Source organism: Equus asinus, chromosome 1 (assembly GCF_041296235.1).
Source record: "Equus asinus isolate D_3611 breed Donkey chromosome 1, EquAss-T2T_v2, whole genome shotgun sequence".
Classification (NCBI taxonomy): domain Eukaryota; kingdom Metazoa; phylum Chordata; class Mammalia; order Perissodactyla; family Equidae; genus Equus; species Equus asinus.
Window position 1 is genome coordinate 100535665 of NC_091790.1, and position 20015 is coordinate 100555679.

Below are 20015 nucleotides of genomic sequence, written 5' to 3' on the forward strand. Positions count from 1 at the left end.
CCCATGGCGCACAATGGAGCACAGCCTGGTTTTATCAGGAACTTGAACAAGCACTTTCCAATTTTATTAGATATGCATCCACTTTAAGGTATTTGAGGGGTAAAAACCCTGTAACTTGCATATTAAACAGTTATTTTAGAGTTTAAAAAGTGAGTTGATTGAAAGACAATTATTAAATAAACTAGCTTTTTGAATACAGAATCCCAGAGGTGACACATGGATGACCCAAGTTTGGGAAATACTCTGGCCTCCTTGTGCGAGGGGAGGGATGAGAGCACTGTGCGGTCAAGGGATGCTGTTTCAAGTGAACCTCAGCCAGCCAGTCTGGCTATCTCCTAAAGGTGCTATCTCGTCTACAGAGTCCACACCTCTGAGCTGAGTACACAGATTGGACAGCAGGGCTCCTGGTGCTGTTCCTGTCCTTACTACTGAAGGGACAGGCAGGTGGACCCCGAAGACAAGTAGGAACCTTCTGGGAAGCATCCAGAGGCTGTGGATCGCAGCATGATGAATTCAGACCACCAGCCCATCGTGGGCTTCACCGTGAAGCTCGTTTTGTGCTTCACATCCTGGCGTGGTCTCGCACACTTTAAAGAATATTATTGCCTGGGCTCCTGCCCCAAAGGCCTGCGCATCAGCACATTTTTACTGTTTATCAAGGTACAGTGTACCCACCGTAAAATCCACCTACTGTTGAGGTCTGAGAGTTGACAGACGCACAGGATTAGGTAGCCAAGACCATGTCAAGAAATCATTCCTTACAGTCCCACAAGTGACTCAGTGTGGCAGGGCTGGGGACTGCAGTCTCTGCTGCTTGGGGTGAGGGGTGGACTTAGAGATCACAATGGTTGGAGCTTCCTAAGGAGGCCAACAGGAACCCCCCAGCCTTGACCAGACCAACCGTTAGGCACACCCGCTCTCTGGGGGTGGGGAACAGGAAGCAGGGGTCAGAGCCCCTCAGGAGGGAGCTGCAAGTGGGAAAAGCAGTCCCTCCCTGGGGCCAGAACCCACTTCCTACTTTACTGCGCAGCCGCTGGGGAGACGAGCAGGGAGGGCTGCGGGCAGTGAGGGCTGGGCCTGCTGGAGAGCACCCCTTCCCTCCGCCCCTCTGCAGAGGAAGGCAGGGGCAACCTGGCCTGGGTGCTGCCCGCGGCAGGATGGAGGACGAGGAAGGCCCCGACTGCGGCAAACCCGACTTTGTGCTTTTGGACCAAGTGACCATGGAGGACTTCATGGAGAACCTGAAGCTCAGGTAGACCCAGCCCTACTGATCTCCATCAGTCCGGGAAGGGTAGTGCATACACACCCTGGCAGACCACCATCTGGGTGACTGCAGGGAGATGTGTCAGGGCAGGAACAACTGTCCCCTCAAGGGCAAGGGTGGCCACCCTGCAATGGACAGAGCTCCTCAGATCTTTGCCTCACACACAACCCAGGTGTCTTCTACCCATCCTGCCCGGCAGGGACAGGCAGGTGCCAGGCACCCGGACTGGGTGGGCGCTCCATCTCCTGCATGGGGCTGTGTTGAGCCCTGGGGGCTCTGAGGGAAGTGGGTAAGTCCTGCCCTGGGGTGCAGGTGGACAAGTTGAGGTGACACTCAGGGGGACACATGGGGATGATTCAGGGTGTGGCTGGTAGAAGTGACATGAGGCCCGATTTACTGAGGAGAAAGGCAGAGGGCAGGGAAGAACCGGGGGTCAGGCAGTGAGATGGGGTGGCCACTGAGAGCTGGTTTCATCCCTGAACAGCCTTGGGGAGCAGAAGGCAGCCTGCTGTGTAGAGCTTCGGGGTGGGGCTCCACTGAGCACAGACTGTTGAAGCCAGAGGACAGGAAATGAGCTACTTTGTATGGGGCACCCAGCTAAACTTGATGTTACTTCATTCGTATAAACTAGCATATAAGCCAGGTATTACCATCTCCATTTAACAGTGGAGCACTGAGCCCCAGCCCACACAGCTTGCAGATGGGAAAGCGTGTCTCTGAGCAGGTCCCCGGTGGGTGGCTGGGTGGCACTTGAGAAGGTGTGGAGGGAGCCAGAGGCAGGGGAGGAAGAGGAACCCAGGATAGCCGCCAGGGGAAGGGCGGGTCCGCGACACCACGGGGAGCAGGCCGCGCTCCTCCTCAGGCAGGAAGGTCAAGAGAGGGACGACACAGCCACCCCACCAGCAACTGGGCGCCTGACGGGAGAGTTGAGGAGTCTGAGGATGTGCCAGGGAGGATGCTGCAGCCCCAGCTGCCCTCAGCCCCTCCCGGCGCCTACCATCTGGGTGGAGCTAGGCGGGTCCTATCTGCCTCTGGGTCCCCACCCAGGCCTTGAGCCGGAAATGGGCCCCTCCCTGTCCCCAAACCTGGTTCCGAACCTGCTGCTCTGCCTTGCCCAGTGTGGTCTTGGGCAAGTCAGTCCCTTCATAGAATGGGTGGTCATGATTCCTGTGACATCAGGACCCCGTGGAGAGCAGTGTGGAGCCCAACACTACACTACGGTAGTGTGGGCACCGGGAAGACTCAGGTCAACCCGTCCCACTTCTCCGCTCTCAGCCCAGGGGCAGCCCAGGGCCTCGAGGCCCCAGGCCCTGGGTGTGTGTCCCTGCTGCCCTGAGCGCTGAGGACTGGCCCTGCCTGTGCCAGGTTCGAGAAGGGCCGCATCTACACCTACATCGGGGAGGTGCTGGTGTCCGTGAACCCCTACCAGGAGCTGCCCTTGTACGGGCCCGAGGCCATCGCCAGGTACCAAGGCCGTGAGCTCTACGAGCGGCCACCCCATCTGTATGCCGTGGCCAACGCCGCCTACAGGGCGATGAAGCGCCGGTCCAGGGACACCTGCATCGTTATCTCAGGTACCTGCCCTGTGGCTAAGGCCCCAGTGCTGGCTCGCAGCCTCCCTGGGCCCCAGCATCTTCATTTGTCAGTGATGGGAGGTGATTGAAGCACTGGGGAGGAAGTGGGCACAGGGAGCTGGCCAAGGGGGAGTGGTCGCTAATTCTGTCTGACTGTCCATCTGTCCGGCAGGGGAGAGTGGGGCAGGAAAGACAGAAGCCAGCAAGCACATCATGCAGTACATCGCTGCCGTCACCAACCCTAGCCAGAGGGCCGAGGTGGAGAGGTAAGGGCGGAGAGGGCTGGGGCAGGGGCAGCCCTGGGCCTCACGCCTAACGGGGAGCAAGAGACAGGACTGAGCCCAGCTCGGATCAAGCCAAGTTTAGTGGGCTCGCCTATCAGGAGGCTCCAGGTGACCCACACCCTGGACCTTTCAACTGAGGGGGCCCTGTGCAGGAAGCCCTCCCCCTGGCGACGGGATGGAGGTGAGGGACAAGGATTGACAGCCGGTGCACCCAACGAAGGGGAAAAGTTGGGTGGCCGTTCAGGAAGGCCCAGGATGCCAGGCTGGTTGTGCTGGCTTGGGCCAGGAACCTGGGAATCAGGGCCTGGCTGTCCACCTGCCCGCCTGCTGCTCACCAGTCAGGCCTTGTGGGAGCAGCTTCCTGTGTGGGAGCCCCGGCTCTTCCTGTCAAGATGGGGTGAGGTGGGGTTGGGTGGGGGGCAGTGATGGAAGTTCCTGAGCACACGTGGCCGGCAGCTGCCCACTCCTGCAGCTGGAGTTGATGACAAGCGTCCAGACCCATCTCCTCACTGCAGCCCGCAGCTGCTGCCTGGGAAGGTGGGAGGTGAACATACACTATGGCTGAGGCCTTTCGGGCCCAGTGCTTATACTACACCCAGCACAAGCGCCTGGCCGGTGCCTTTCCCAGCGTCTCAGAGCAAAGGGCCACTCCACAGTCTGCACGGGGCAGCGCAGGGGGAGGCCAGGCCCTTGGGCCTCCTCACCTCCTGCAATGGGGAGGCTTCAGGCTGGATGCTGGACTTGGGTACAGTCCCCAGTATGAGGTCTTTGCTTTATAGCTCTGGCCCCTCGCCCCACGCAGGGTCAAGGACGTGCTGCTCAAGTCCACCTGCGTGCTGGAGGCCTTCGGCAATGCACGCACCAACCGCAACCACAACTCCAGCCGCTTCGGCAAGTACATGGACATCAACTTTGACTTCAAAGGAGACCCTGTCGGGGGACACATCCACAGCTACCTGCTGGAGAAGGTGGGCCCTGCTTCTGCACACCCTAGGCAGGTGGGCTGTGCAGGCCTCCCCGTGGGGACCAGACAGAGCTGCCCAACAATGCTGACCCTCCCAGGCCCTGGGGGCAGGAACATACCCTCTCTGAAGCCCCAGGTTCACAGGCAGGGCTCCCTCTGTGGCCAGGCCCACCACCTCCTGCCTGCACTGCCCTGGGGGCTCTAGGGCGGGTCCCCTGGGATGAGGCTGCTGCCCAAGCACAGGCCCAGCTGCCCCTCTCTCCTCAGTCTCGAGTCCTCAAACAGCACGTGGGTGAAAGGAACTTCCATGCCTTCTACCAGGTGAGTGAGCTGGCGAGTGGGCGGGCAGGTAGTGGGGAAGCCCTTCCATGGCTCCGTCCACCTTCCATTCCCCTCTCCACCCGCCCTGGGGTGGGGTCTCCCTGATATAGGTGGTGTGTGCACTGCATCTGACCCTGAGGCGGGGTCTATCTGGACATGGGCAGGGTCTATACCCTGTGTGATACTGAGGCGGGTTCTGTCTGGACACCAGTGGTGTCTACACCAGGTCAGACCCACTGAGGTGGGGTCTCCCTGTACTCGGGCTATATTTACACCATGTCTGACCACTGAGGTGGTTCTGCTTGGACACGGGTAGTGTCTACATTGTGGCTGACCACTGAAAGTAGGATCTCCCAGGACACAGGCATATCTACACCGTATCTGACCCAGTGAGGTGGGAACTCTGTGGATATTGGCAGTCTGCACCATGTCTGACCCATTGATACTGGATCTCCCTGAGTCTGGTGGTGCTGACATTGTGTATGACCCACCAAGGTGGGTTCTACCTGGACTTGGGCAGTGCCTGCACCATGTCTGACCCACTGAGGTGAGATCTCCCTGTAATCCTGTGGTGTTTACACCATGTCTGACCCATTGATACTGGATCTCCCTGACTCTGGTAGTGTCTCCAGTGTACATGACCCACTGAGGCGGCTTCCTCCTAGACACTGGCAGTGTCTACATCATTCATATCCACTAAGGTGACAAATCCCTTGACTTGGTCAGTGTCTAGACCATGTCTAACCCACTGAGGTAAGATCTCCCTGGACTCGGGTAGTGTCTACACTGTATCTGACCCATTGAAGTGGGTTCTCTCAGGACACAGACATATCTACATAGACTACGTCTGACCCACTGAAGTGGGAACTCTCTGGACACTAGTGATCTATACCGTGTCTGACCCATTGATGTTGGATCTCCCTGAATCTGGTGGTCCCCATACTGTGAATGACCCACTGAGGTGGGTTCTGCCAGGACTCGGGCAGTGTCTACACCCTATCTGACCCACTGAGGTGAGATCTCCCTCAAATCAGTCGGTGTCCACACCATGTCTGACCCACCGAGGGGGGTTCTGTCTGTACTCAGCAGTGTCTACAAGGTATCAGACCTAATGAAGTGGGTTCTGCCTGGACTTGGGCAGTGTCCACATGTGTCTGATCCATGGAGGTAAGTTTGCCCTGGACACATGTGGTGTCTACACCGTTCTGACCCACTGAATTGGGTTGCCCCGGACACGTGCTGTGTCTACATGAAGTCTGACACATGAAAGTGGGATATTTGGACTCTCGTAGTGTACAACCATGTCTGATCCACTGAAGTAAGATCTCCATGGACTTGGGCAGTGTCTACACTGTTCTGACCCATTGAATTGGATTCTCCCCAGACACAGACATGATTACACCATGTCTGACCCACTGAAGTGGGAACTCCCTGGAACTTAAGTGACTACACCAATCTTACCCACTAGGTAGACACTGCCTGGACATGGGTAGTGTCTACACTGTGTCTGACCCACTGAAATGGGATCCCCCTGTACACTTGTGATGTACACACCACTGAGGTGAGTTCTGCCTGGACTCAAGTGGTGTTTACACTGTGTCTGAGCCACTGAAGTGGGAATTCCCTGAATATTAGTGATATCTACACTGTCTGACCCACTGAGGTTGGATGTCCCTCAACTCAAACAATGTTTACACTGTGTCTGACTCACTAAGGTGGGATCATTCTGGACTCAGGTGGTGTCTACACTGATCTGACCCATTGAAGTGGGATATCCCCAGAAATTGGTGGTGTCTACACTGTTTCAAACCCACTGAGGTTTGATTTCCCTGGACACTGGTGGTCTACACCATTCTGACTCATGGAAGTGGATTCTCCCTGGATGTGGCAATGTCTACACTGTGTCTGACCACTGGTGGGAGTTCAGCCTGGACACAGGTAGCGTCTACATCCCTTCATACCCACTATGTAGGATCTCCCTGGACACTGGCAGTGATATACCTTGTCCACCCCACTGAAGTAGGTGCTCCCTGGACTCAAGCAGTGTCCACACTGTTTCTGACCCACTGTAGTGGGATATCCTGGAAACTGGCAGTGTCTACACCGTGTCTGATCACTGAGGTGGGATCTTCCTTCCACAGTTGTATATTGTGTCTGGCCCACTGAGGTAAGTTCTCCCTTGACTTGGACAGTGTCTACATTGTTCTGACCCACTAAACTGGGTTCTCCCCAGACATGGGCATGACTACATCAAGTATGACCCACTAAGGTGGATTCTCCCTGGACTCAGGCAGTGTCTACACTGTGTCTGACCCACTGAGGTAGGAATTCTCTGGACATTGGTGGTTACACCAGTTCTGACCCATTGAGGCTGAACCTCTATGACTTGGGCAGTGTCAACACCTTGTCTGACCATTGAGGTAGGTTCACTCTGGACACGGGTGGTGTCCACACCATTCAGACCCACTGAATTGGGTTCTCCTGGGACACCTGTGGTGTCTACACAGTGTCTGACATGCTGAAGTCGGATCCCAGGACACTTGCACTGAACAAGCATGTCTGACCAACTGAGGTGGCTTCTCCCTGGACTCTGATGATGTACAACCATGTCTGACCCACTGAAGTGGGTTCTGCCTGGACTCAGTCAGTGTCTACACCATGTCTGACCCACAGAGGTGAGTTCTGCCTGGACTTGGGCAGTGTCTACAAAGTGTCTGACTCACTGATGAAGTGGCATCTCCTTGGACTATGGTGGTGTCTATGCCAACTTTGACCACTAAGGGGTTCTGCCTGGGCACTGGCCTATCTATACCATGTCTGACCACTGAATTGAGATCTGCCTGGACATTAGTGGTGTCTACACCATTCTGACCCATGGAGGTGGGATCTCCATGGACTTGGGTGATATCTACATTCTTTCTTGATTCACTGAAGTGGATTCTGCCTGGACTTTGATGGTGTCTACACCATATCTCACTACTGAAGTGGGTTCTCCTGGGACATGGGTGGTGTCTACAATGCATCTGGCTTCTGAAGTGGGTTCTCCCTGGACTCAGGTGGTTTCTACATTGTGTATGACCTCTGAAGTGGGATCTCCCTGTACTCCCATGGTGTCTACAACATGTTTGACCACTGAAGTGGGTTCTCTTTGGACTCATTAAGTGTCTATAACAGCTCTGACTACTGAGTAGTTCTTCCCTGGCTTGGGCGGTATCAACACCATGTCTGACCACTGAAGTGGGTTCTACCTGGACTCTCATGGTGTCTATACCATATCTGACCACTGAAGTGGGTTCTCATTGCCTTGTTTAGTGTCTACACCATGTCTGACCTAGAAATGGGTTCTCCCTGAACTCCAGCAGTATCTACACCATCTCTGAGCTTCCGTGCCATTGTTGGGTCAACGATGGTTGAAGGACACATCTGTTTGTCATCAAACAAGTGTGGGTGAGGTTTCTGGAGCTCAGGAGGCCTAACCAAGGGGTGTCTCTGTCTTACAGTTGCTGCGGGGCAGTGAGGACGAGGAGCTGCGAGAACTGCACCTGCAGAGGAACCCTGCCCTGTATAATTTCACCCGCCAGGGAGCAGGGCTCAGTGTGAGCGGGGAACAGGGCTCAGTGTGGGGATGGGGTGCAGAAGGTGAGCACAGGCACTGGGACAGAGGAATTGGGGCTCAGCGTGGCCCTGGGGTGCTGACCCCTTTCTCCCTCAGGCCTTGGAGACCGATGAGAAGAGCCACCACCAGGCAGTGACAGAGGCCATGCGGGTGATCGGCTTCAGCCCTGAGGAGGTGGGCTCCGTGCACCGGATCCTGGCCGCCATACTACACTTGGTGAGCCTGGCTGCCAGGGCTGGGGGGCCACCTCCCCACATGGTGTCCTGGCTGGGAGCCACCCCTGGAGGAGGAGACTGGCCTCTGACAACCCAGTTAGGTAGCTGGCCCACTCCTCCCTCTGCTGAAGCCAAGTTGCTTCGGCTGTGGGCTCTCTCAAGGCCAGGCCCTGGGCTGTGGGCTCTACGTGCCCAGATTGTGGCAAGTCAGGCCTGCGACGTGCCCAGTCCGCGACTAGTAGATGAGCCCGCATTTAGTGGGCAAGGGCAGTCCAGGCTCAGTAAAGGCGAGCATCGTGCAGACCTGCCTCTTGCTTTTGTCATTTAAGAGCTGTGTGGCTTTGGGTAGGGTACTCAGTGCCTCTGAGAACTCCATCCTCTCGAGGTAGCTTGAGGAATAGGTAGCACGTAGCTGGCTTTGGGAGGATGCAGTGGGATCATTCACGTGCTGTTCTGAGTGGGAAGCCTTGGGGAAGGCTCTGGTGTGTTCTGGGGGCCGCTCTCACCTTTCTCGCTGCATCTGTGGCAGAAGCCGGGCTCCACTGGCTTCCTTTCCTCTCCCCCAGGAAAGGTGTGCAGGCTCCTTTGGAACATGGAGCCTGACTCTTCACGATTCCCCCATCACCAGGGAAACATCGAGTTTGTGGAGACTGAGGAGGATACCCTGGAGCAGGGGAGCCTGGCCGTGACGGAGGAAGTGCTGGTGGACCACGTGGCTGAGCTGACAGCCACACCTCGGGAGCTGGTGCTGCGCTGCCTGCTGGCTCGCACTGTGGCCTCAGGAGGCAGAGAAGTCATTGAGAAGGGCCACACTGCGGCTGAGGCCAGCTATGCCCGGGACGCCTGTGCTAAGGTACTCTGGGGGCAGGCAGGGGGTAGGGGCACCCAGGAGGCCTTCCTGGAGGAGGCAAGGCTAGAGGCAGCCAAAAGCAACTGGCTCCTGGCCTCTCCCCAGGCAGTATACCAGCGGCTATTTGAGTGGGTGGTGGACCGGATCAATGGTGTCATGGAACCCCGGGGCCGGGACCCCCGGCGTGACGGCAAGGACACAGTCATCGGTGTACTGGACATCTATGGCTTCGAGGTGTTCCCTGTCAACAGGTGGGTGGCCCAGGCACCATATCCCATGCTCTGACCCCTCAACCTCTAGGGCCGCCTTAGTCCGGGGGAGCTTGGCTGGGCTGAGGAGTGGGATGTCTGGCGTCTGTCCCAGCTGGTCCCTGGCCCCAGGCTCATGCCCCCGAGCCTGCCTCAGCTGTGCCACCTGCCCAGTGGTGACCAGGAAGGCAAAATCTCAGGCTTATGTCCCCTTGCCAGACTCCCCAATCCACTCCGGAGCATGTGTGCCAGAGGTGGGAGCAGTGGGGAAAAGGAGAGGCCCAGAGGGGGAAATGCAGCCCCACTCTGGGCCACTTGGGGTACCTGGCACCAGACCCCTCGGGCAAACTTTAGGGGAGAGACCTGCCAACACCGCACTCACTCCAAATGGAGCAAAAGCCCCAAGGTGGGCGGGTAAGGCGTGACTCTGAACGAGACCCCCCGCCCCCAGCTTCGAGCAGTTCTGCATCAACTACTGCAATGAGAAGCTGCAGCAGCTCTTCATCCAGCTCATCCTGAAGCAGGAGCAGGAGGAGTATGAGCGGGAGGGCATCACCTGGCAGAGCGTGAGTGCCCAGCCGTCCACGCGGCTGTGGGCCCTGAGGGAGCGGGCAGGCAAGCAGACGTGCGGAGGACGGCCAGGCAGAGAGGGCGCCCAGCAGGGATGGTGTGGGAGAGGTTGGCTGGCGGGACTCGGGAGCTGCCTGCTCGCTCTGCCCCAGGTTGAGTACTTCAACAACGCCACCATCGTGGAGCTGGTGGAGCGGCCCCACCGCGGCATCCTGGCCGTGCTGGATGAGGCCTGCTGCACTGCGGGCCCCATCACTGACCGCATCTTCCTGCAGACCCTGGACACACACCACCGCCACCACCCACACTACACCAGCCGCCAGGTGCCCCCTCCGCCCCCTGCAGTCACCCCCACCCCGCATACCCCCAGCTTGTCCTGGTGCTGGCACACACACCCCCAGGCACCCTGCTGCCTGTCTTGGTGGGGCCTTGGGGGTGGCCCAGCCTCTTCTTCAGCACTGTCCCCCCACCCCCTGCAGATCCCGCTCACCTTCTGTGCCTTGACCCTGGCCTGTCTCTCCCACAGCTCTGCCCCACAGACAAGACCATGGAGTTTGGCCGAGACTTCCGGATCAAGCACTATGCGGGGGATGTCACGTGAGGCCCCCCACTATGTCCCCTCTTCCCTTTTTAAGACACTGAAAACATCCTCTTTACCAGATTCACAAGTGAAAGCACGAAATGGGGCTTTTAAGACAGTGATTCTCAGCCCTGGCTGCACCACGGAATCCTCTGGGGAGCTTAAAAAAATGCCATGTCTGGGCTCCACCCCAGCACATTCCGAGATGCAGCCGGGGAGGGGCCCCCAATCCAGTCCAGGGCCAGTTCCTGGCACACTCTGAGCAGGGCATCCTGCGAGCTGCAGGTCAGCGCAGAGGGGCGACAGGCCGAGTCTGCATTTCTAACCAGCTCCCAGGCGGGCGAACACTGCCGGTCCTCAGGTCACACCCAGAGTGCCAAGGCCGAGGGGGTCCTTTGGAAATCGCCATGATTGTTGTTATTAACTTACCTGTCGCTCACCTCATCTTGAAGTGGTTTCGAGGGACTCCAGAGAGAGACACAAGTGTCTAATGTGTCCTTCACAAGGAGAAGAAATAGAATAGAGAAGACAAAGCAGCCAGGCATCAGATCCCATGCCCCGAGCTTTTGCAGGAGCTGCAAGTGGAGCCAAGATTTTGGTGCTGAGCTTTCTAGCAGTCAAAGGAGGAGACAATGAATCTGTGGTTGTCAGTGCCACGGGATCAAAATAGACCAATGACTCAGAAGTTCCTGGTTGTAATCGCAATTGCTGATATTTATGGAAAACTAAGTAGATACTATTCTGAGCATCTGATGTATAGTGAGGACAGAGAGGTTAAGTAACTCATCCCAGGTCACACAGCATGTATGCATTAGAGCCAGGATTCAGTGCTGCAACATTTGGCTCCAGAGCCGTGGGCATAACCATTCGACCCATCTAGGAAACTTCTGAGGGAGGGAGTTTTACGTGATGAGAGAGAAAGCAGGCAGGAGAGGGGAAGGGAGGGCAGTAGCTGAGGGGGGAGGAAGAGAGCTGGCCTATGAGAAGAGAGGCAGGCCAGAGGAGGCTGAGGGGCTTCCTGGGGCTGTCAGAGGCCCCTTCGGCCCTCACCAGCCCTGACCCCTGCAGGTACTCGGTGGAGGGCTTCATTGACAAGAACAGAGACTCCCTCTTCCAGGACTTCAAGCGGCTGCTGTACAACAGGTGAGCCAGCTCACTGGGCGTGCGTGTGGGCGCTGGGGGGTGGAGGACCCAGGGGCTCGCGCTGGAAGGGCCTTCAGACACTCGGGGCTGACCCTGCCTGACAGGTGGACAGCCTGAGGTACAACACTAAGGCCACGAGGCTTTTGAATGGCTGAGCTGGGTAGGGGCTGCTCTCCGGGAGGGTGAGGGCAGCTGGACATGCAGCCTGTCTCCACAGCATGGACCCCACCCTGAAGGCTATGTGGCCGGACGGGCAGCAGGACATCACAGAGGTGACCAAGCGCCCCCTGACGGCCGGCACCCTCTTCAAGAACTCCATGGTGGCCCTGGTGGAAAACCTGGCTTCCAAGGTACCACCCTCACTCCTGCTGCCACCCTAGATCCTTCCAGATCTTTCCATCTGTGCCTGGGTGTCAAGTCGGGCCGCCCACTGCCTCTGCACATCATGTGGAAGAGAGTGTTCATTTCCTGTCTGCTGTGAGCTGCACTGCCTCCCGGGCGGAGGGACTCACGACTGCACAGATTAGGATGTCCTGAGCCAGGCTGAGGCTCGAGTAGACACAGGATTCCTGAGTAAAGACGGGATTCCAGCTGGCCTTCCCTGGCCCCGTTGCCCCTTGGGCAGGGACAGGCAAGGGGAAACCCTGCTCAGAGCTTGGGTTGGCGCAGCCCAGGCCCTGCCGGGAACCAGGATTATCTTCTGGAAGCTGGGGCCACAGGGACAGGAAACGGGCACTAGCTTCTTTCGGAGCTTGGAGCCCAAAGGCAGAGAGGGCAGCGGGAGGCCACCAGGGCCGGCTCAACAAGAACATCCAGAGACCCAGCTCAGCCTCAGGCAAGGCGAGAGGAAAGGCCAAAGGGCGCAATGCTGCCCCGCCCGAACCTGGCTCTGGGCCCCGCCTCCTGCCTCCACTGGTGCAGGTCCTGTTCAGCCTGCCATCCCCTCATCCCCATCTCCTTATTGCCTGGCCCTTCTGCCTGCTCTTGGCCCCTCGGCCTCCCCTTCCCACCACGAAAGCCCCTTCCCCACGCAGACAGAGCATGGGAGGGACATGAGGTAGCACACCTGAGCTCACCTGCCACCCCTGCCCAGTGACCTTGGGGCTGAGACACCGGCCTCCTGAGTGACCTCTGTTCCCACAGGAGCCTTTCTACGTCCGCTGCATCAAGCCCAATGAGGACAAGGTGGCCGCGAGGCTGGACGAGGGCCACTGTCGCCACCAGGTCGCATACCTGGGGCTGCTGGAGAATGTGAGGGTCCGCAGGGCCGGCTTCGCTTCCCGCCAGCCCTACCCTCGATTCCTGCTCAGGTATGGACCCCTGCTGCCCAGGAGCCCCATCACCCCGATCTCCATGGGCTGTGTGGAGTCTGAGGGGTGAGCAGGGGGTGCCCAAAGCAGTGAGCACTTCTCAGACATTCACACATGGGAGTAGCATGCTGCTGACCTCAGGACACTGAGAGCAAGGACCCTCATGTGAAACACAGGGCGGGATGTGGGCAGGAAGGGGCTGGGGCGTGAGTGTCAAGTGCAGGGGTTGGGGAGTGAGGGCACATGGGCTGGGTGTGGTGCATGGGGCGGGGTAGCTCCATACCCTTCCCCAGGGACTGGCACCCACTGCCCTGTCCTTCGGTGACAGGTACAAGATGACCTGTGAGTACACGTGGCCTAACCACCTGCTGGGCTCCGACAAAGCGGCCGTGGGCGCCCTCCTAGAGCAGCATGGGCTGCAGGGGGATGTGGCCTTTGGCCACAGCAAGCTCTTCATCCGCTCACCCCAGACGCTAGTCACGCTGGAGCAGGGCCGCGCGCGGCTCATCCCCATCATCGTGCTGCTGCTGCAGAAGGTGCGGCCCCGGAGGGACACCCACCACGGAGCAGGGCGGGGATGGGTGTGCACTCCGGGGGAGGGACGGGGGGAATGGGGGTGCACCACCTGGAGTGGGGGGATGTGTGTGCACCAGCAGGGCCCACAGGCACACTTCCAAGTACCACAGGAGTCCCCGCTCGCAAGAAACAGACCACGGTTGAAACTGACTTAAGCAAAAAGTGTGGCTGCAGTTCAGGTCACCTCAGTCCTGTGGCCACTAGCTTCAGGCCCAGGTGGATCCAGGTGCTCAAAACAAGATTTTCAGGAATCTGGCTTCCTTTCTTCTTTCTTTTCTTCCTTGCTTTTTTTTCTTCTTCTGTTTATTCTGAAAGATTTCGGACCTAGAGACAAATATGCAGAATGGTATACTAAATTCCCACAGTCCTATGCCCAGTGTCAACGCATCACCTCGTGACCAATATAATTCGTGTAGACACCTGTACGTCTATTCTAGTTATTTTGAAGCGAATCATTTCCTTTTGAATCATTTCAGTATGTATTTCCAGAGGATAAGTGTTCTTCCACCTCTCCCCATAACTTTTTACTTTTAACATTTCGAACCTACAGAAAAATTGAAAGATTCATACGATTGCTGCTCACCTGGATTGCTACAATTGTGGGCTCCCCCACCCTGTCTGTCTCTCTGTCTTTGTCTCTCTCCTCACCCACATACAGAGACTCAATAGGTACTCAATACTTGTATTTTGTCCTGAACCATATAAAGTAACAACACCCCTAAATACTTCAGCAGGCATATCCTAAGAACAAGGACATTCACCTTTATATCCACACTGACATTAGCACATTCAAGAAATCCAACACTAATGAAATATAATCTACGATCTGAGTATCTCATATGTAGGCCATACTCAAATTTCTGCAAGTGTCCCACTGTTACCCATGGCACCGTTTATGAACCCAGACTCCAATCAATGATGACACACTGCATTTAACTGTAACCTCTTCTAACCCTAGGGGTTGGTTTTAAGAACATGACACAGGCCGCTATCACAGAGATGGGACTTCAAACGTTCACACTGCACTGTTGCTGTCGCGCCAGCTCCAGCGACGTCCGCACCTCCCCAGACTTCTGCTCACTCTGTTCAGTCAGGGTCCATACACTGTGGTCCAGGGCAACATTGCTTAAGTCTGTTTTAATCTGCAGGTCTGCAGGCTGCCTGGCTTGCAGAGTTTTCGGTCTGGGTTTTGATGGTGGCATTCTTGGGGTGCCCTTCTGTCTGAGGGTCTCCTGGGAGTTGGAGGTTAGATCTAGACCAGGTCAGACTCCAGATGGACAGTTGGCAGTTGCCCCTGGTAGAGGGGACAGCACCGCCATCTGCCCCCCAGCTCTCTTCTCACATGTTTTCTCCCTGGGGGCACCTGGGAGTCCCCAGTGGTGCTGGGTCTCAGCTTAAAAGGCATGGAGCCAGGGGCCGTCAGCCTGGCCCAGCACCCCCAGGCTGTGGGTTCCCTAGAGACAAGCATAGTGTTTTCAGGAAAGATGGGAGAGCAGGCAGCCCTGGGGGTGGAGGGAGGGAGGCCAGCACGGCTGGGCCTAACCTAGGATCTGCCTCTGGCTGGTCCCCCAGGCATGGCGGGGCACGCTGGCGAGGCGGCGCTGCCGGCGACTTCGGGCCATCTACACCATCATGCGCTGGTTCCGGAGGCACAAGGTGCGTGCCCACCTGGCAGAGCTGCAGCGGCGATTCCAGGCTGCAAGGCAGCCCCCACTCTATGGCCGCGACCTCGTCTGGCCACCGCCCCCCGCTGTGCTGCAGCCTTTCCAGGACACCTGCCACGCACTCTTTTGTAGGTACGTGCCCTCGGCTGCCGCCCTCTCACTCTTTCCCATTCAGCTAGCACCCACTGAGCACCTGGACCCAATCATCTGAACTCCACAAGTAGTGCCTGCTAGGAGACACATGAGCCCCATCTGACAAGCAGAAAAATATGGGGGCTCTGTGCATTAACTGGCTGCCCACATCCCACTGTCAGTGGCAGAGCCCTGACATCCCCAGCACCAGCATAGTGCTGTGCATTCAGGCCTGGGTCTTCTCGATAGAGGCCTGCAGAGGAGAGTGGTAGGTCCTGGCTAGGGATTGGAGGAAACTCTGCATCTGAGTGGGGCTTTGAAGGATGAGTAGGAGTTCTCCAGGAGATGGGGTACAGAGCAACCAGCATGCTCACAGTGGGAGGAGCTACCTTCCGCTGAGACCAGGGAGGCTAGGACATGGAGGATGGCCAGTGCCAGGCTGAGGGGCTTGGACTTCTCCTCTAGGGGAAGGGGCATGAGAAGTCATTACCATATGTTCTGGGGGCCAAGACCAGGGGTGGGGAAGGGCGAGGGCTGCATGGGCACCCATCTGACCACCCATCCCTCTCCAGGTGGCGGGCCCGGCAGCTGGTGAAGAACATCCCCCCTTCAGACATGGCCCAGATCAAGGCCAAGGTGGCTGCCATGGGGGCCCTGCAGGAGCTACGGCAGGACTGGGGCTGCCGGCGGGCCTGGGCCCGAGACTACTTGTCCTCTGTGAGTGCGGGGCTGCCCAGGCTGCACACCAAGGAGGGGCTCAAGGCTGAGACCTTGCCTCCTGTGTCCACCCCAGCTGTCCTGTCCCTAGCCTGGCTGTCCATCTGTCCCACAGGCTATGCCTCTTTGCCCCTGTCCCTTGCCTCTGAAGTGTAAAAGTTTCCACCCAGAACCAGCGGGCCTGGGCTTTACTTACCACCTTCTCCTCCACCCTCCTCCCACTCCCTCACTGTTCTCAGGCACGGCCCCACCTCCTGTTCTCAGGCAAGGCCCCCACCCCTGTTCTCAGAGCCGCCCCCACCCTGTTCTCAGGCACAGCCTCCTGGTCAGCAACCCACGCCATATCTGTCTTGGCCCTCACATGGGCACTGTGAGCTGCGCCCCCGGCCCCGTTCTACAGGGGATGATGACACCTCAGGGGGCTCAGGGCTTGCCCAGGTGTGCAGCTACCAGGGAGGAGCCAGGTCCCGCCCGGGGCCCTGCCTTCTCCTCATCTGTCCAGGTCTGGCCTGAGGAGCAGGGCTGGTGAGGGTGAATGGAGGGCAAAGACGTGCGTGCCTACAACCTCAGGGCTGCGCTGGGCCCTCGGGGAACCCAGCGTGGGGATGGACCCAGCTGAAGGCTGACGCACAGCCTGACTCGATGGCCCGAGGTGAAAGACAGCTGTGCCCATAACAGGACAGGTATTAATCCAGCATGGTCCAAAGACCCTGTCCCAAACAGCCCCCCCATCTGTCCTCAGGCCACCGACAACCCCACAGCCTCAGGCCTGTTTGCTCAGCGACTGAAGATACTTCGGGAGAAGGACGGCTTCGGGACGGTGCTCTTCTCCAGCCACGTCCGCAAGGTGAGAAGTGGGGCCGCGAGTGGGGAGGTGGGGCGGGGCCTCGAGGGGGAGGCGGGGCGGGGCCTCGAGTGGTGGGGCGGGGCGGGGCCTCGATGGGGAGGCGGGGCGGAGCCTCGAGGGGGGAGGCGGAGCGGGGCCTAGAAGAGGGAGGCGGGGCGGGGCGTGGCCGCGAGGTGAGAAGTGGCTCCCGCGCGCGCTGGGGACGCGGCAGCGCAAGCCTGGCCCAGCTCAGAGGTTTCACAGCTGATCCTGGAACTTCGGAAACCGTCAGCTCTAACCCAGTCAGTGAGAAAACCAGCCCGGGGAGAGTAGCCCCTGGGTCAGGCAAGTGACCCGCCAGCGACTGTCCCGCAGGTGAATCGCTTCAACAAGAGGCGGGACCGGGCACTCCTGCTCACAGACCGGCATCTCTACAAGCTGGAGCCGGCCCGCCAGTACCGGGTGATGCGGGCCGTGCCCCTGGACACGGTGAGCCCCATGGGCGGGGGGCACCGCCGGACCTCCCTTTGCGCCTACCTAGGATGGCTGGAGCTTTCTAGAACTCATATCAACTCAGGATGGCAGCACCCCTTCTGAACAGCCTGCGTGGCTTCCTGTTGCCCCCAAGTGCCGGGTCCGAACCCCGCCGGCACAGCCCCTCGCCCCCTCCCGCTCAACTCTGGCCGAGCCGAGTGTCCCCTCTGCCCTACTCGTGTGCCGCCTCGGGGTCTCCCCGCCCGGACCGCCTGGATCCGGCTGCGGGGTGCGGCTGCCACCCGTGGGACTCTGGTCCCGTCGCCCCTCTGCCCAGCTCTGTAGCCCACTCTCTCGCTGGAAGCAGAGCTCCTGTTCCCGCAGGGCCAGGAGCAACCGGGGGCAGGGATCGAGGTCGGGCCTATAACTGTAAGGTTTAGGGCCGTCTGGTACGGTGGCCACGACTAGTGGGGCTATTTAAATGTAAGGAAAGGAAAGGAAACTAAAAGTTCAGCTCCTCAGTGGCACCAACACACTCAGGTGCTCGAGAGCCACAGGTGAACAGTGGCCGCGGTGTTAGACCGCGCACATTTAGAACATTCCTCTGTGCGGCGCCTTGCCCAACCCTCCGCCTTGTGGGTGGGGCCAGAGAGGGAGAAAGGGGTCCTGGAGGGGACAGCTGGACCGTGGAGCCGCGGGCTAGGGGGCGCTGAGAGGGCTGAGGGCAGAGAGACTGGGTGCTGCGGGGGAGCAGGAGATGCGCGCGAGGGCAGGGTGCTTGAGGGGGCGCCACGTGCTCCTGGGGTGCGGGTCCCGCGGGGTGTAGGGTCGCGGAGGAGGGTCCGCTGCACCCCTGATCCTGAGCCCCCCGCCCTCCTCAGGTGACCGGGCTGAGCGTGACCAGCGGGCGGGACCAGCTGGTGGTGCTGCACGCGCGGGGCCAGGACGACCTGGTGGTGTGTCTACACCGCTCCCAGCCGCCGCTGGACAACCGCGTCGGGGAGCTGGTGGGCGTGCTGGCCGCGCACTGCCAGGGGTGAGTCCCGGGACGCGGGCGGCTGCGGGTCTGCGGAGCCCGCCCACTGTGACCCTGACCTTTCTCCGTCCGCCCCGGCTTCAGGGAGGGACGTGCCCTGGAGGTCCGCGTGTCGGACTGCATCCCCCTGAGCCAGCGCGGGGCCCGGCGCCTCGTGTCGGTGGAGCTCAGGCCGGAACAGCCAGAGCCGGATTTCCGCTGCAGCCGCGGCGCCTTCACTCTCCTGTGGCCGAGCAGCTGAGCCGGCCTGTCCTGTCTGGGTCTGTCCGCCTGCACTAGGGCCTCCGGCCTCCCCGAAGGGCGAAGGCCGAGGGCTCCTGCATCCCTGCCCACCCGCGCGGGGACGGCCAGCGCCCTGAGCAATAAAGGATGCTGTATCTCTGCCCAGCTGGGCCCGTGTCTGTGCTTGGACATCCGCGTGGCCGCTGCCAACTTGACAAACATCACCCCAGAGTCCTCTGCTGACCCTGCCGGGCCACCCAAACTGGAGAAGGAGGCCTGGGGGCCCAGTCTAGAGGGTCAGCAAGGCCCCATCCCACATAGGGCCCCAGCCTAGGGACAGGCTGCACGTGGAACCTGTGGTCTGAGAGAAAAGGATGCCCTTTATACCCCGGGCTGCCCCTCAGACTGTCTCCACAGGGGTTGCCTCTCTCCCTTTCCCCTTTCCTTTAGGGCTCCCTGCCTTGTTGCCACTGGGCCACTGGGGAAGCTGGGGATCCCAGGGCGGTACTGGTACACACTGGGGGCAGAGAGCAGTCCCACCAGCCAACTGGGGGCACATGCTGTCCCAGCTGTCTGGACCAATGCTGGGTGCAGGTGTCCCAGGCCCTGGGAACGCTACCTCTGGGACAGGAGCAGCCAGGACTTCCCAGAGTCTGGGAGCAGGGTCTTGTGTCTGGGGCTTCTCTGGAAACCAACCAAAGGAAGGCCAGAGCGGATGCATCTCCACCTGCTCTGGCCAGCAGATTTCCCTGCCCCTAGACCCCTCCTCAACCCCTCAGGCTCTCCCCAGCTCCCGCCCCTCCCCAACCTCCTCCTCTCCTCCCTCCATAGGCAGACCCTCTGTTCTCACAACTGCTCCCTCCCTCTTCCTGAGGCACCCTAAATTCGGGGGCATTCTTGCTTGGTTGTGCCCTGTTGGTGTGGAGGGAGGTCAGCATCTGTAAGTCGTAGACTTTGGGTGTTTCATGGAAGAGCTCAGAACTTACTGAGGCTTCTTGTCACTACCACCCCACCTGTCCAGGGGTAGACAGGGTTACACACACACACACACACACACACACACCCTACCATGCAGGCCTATGTCTGGCTGCTCCTGCCAAAGGAGAGCAGCTTATCTCCTAGCTAAGCCCAGAGGCCTCCAAAAGCCCCCACAAGACCCAGTCTAGCATCTGTCTCCGGCTCTGGTGGCTTTGGGACAAGCTGGAGCTTCCCTTGCAGAGCAAGCAGATGTGAAGAGTACTCGGGTCCCCTTGGACCAATCAATCCTGAGCGGCACTAGACAGTAGGTGGTCCCGGCCCTTTGCAGGTTCCCCATGGGTTGCCGTGAGTGTGGCTTGTCAGAGATCCCCAGCATCGCCTGCTTCCTTTCCAAATTCTCTCACGGCTCTAGGAAGCCCGGCTGCCTGGCTGACAGGAGGGCTTATGAGGG

At 59.0% G+C, this 20015-nt stretch overlaps 1 protein-coding gene across 1 annotated transcript; it reads left to right on the forward strand.

Moving 5' to 3' along the window:
* The first annotated feature begins 812 nt into the window (after positions 1-812).
* MYO1G (myosin IG) lies at positions 813-18751 on the forward strand. The gene is made up of 22 exons (XM_044771318.2): positions 813-1252; positions 2630-2838; positions 3011-3104; positions 3925-4090; positions 4354-4407; positions 7908-8003; positions 8120-8239; positions 8867-9091; positions 9194-9339; positions 9788-9902; positions 10059-10229; positions 10433-10503; positions 11555-11629; positions 11847-11979; positions 12773-12939; positions 13268-13475; positions 15088-15311; positions 15884-16028; positions 16771-16875; positions 17230-17343; positions 18210-18364; positions 18449-18751. Exons 1-22 carry the CDS (start codon positions 1158-1160, stop codon positions 18603-18605), a joined length of 3045 nt encoding a protein of 1014 aa, XP_044627253.2. The 5' UTR covers positions 813-1157; the 3' UTR covers positions 18606-18751.
* Positions 18752-20015: the final 1264 nt, after the last annotated feature.

Coding starts and splice junctions, on each gene's coding strand:
- MYO1G (XM_044771318.2), top strand. CDS start 1,158: ATGGAGGACGAGGAAGGCCCCGACTGCGGCAAACCCGACTTTGTGCTT. Junction 1,253..2,629: donor ATGGAGAACCTGAAGCTCAG/GTAGACCCAGCC, acceptor TGCCTGTGCCAG/GTTCGAGAAGGGCCGCATCT. Junction 3,105..3,924: donor CAGAGGGCCGAGGTGGAGAG/GTAAGGGCGGAG, acceptor CGCCCCACGCAG/GGTCAAGGACGTGCTGCTCA.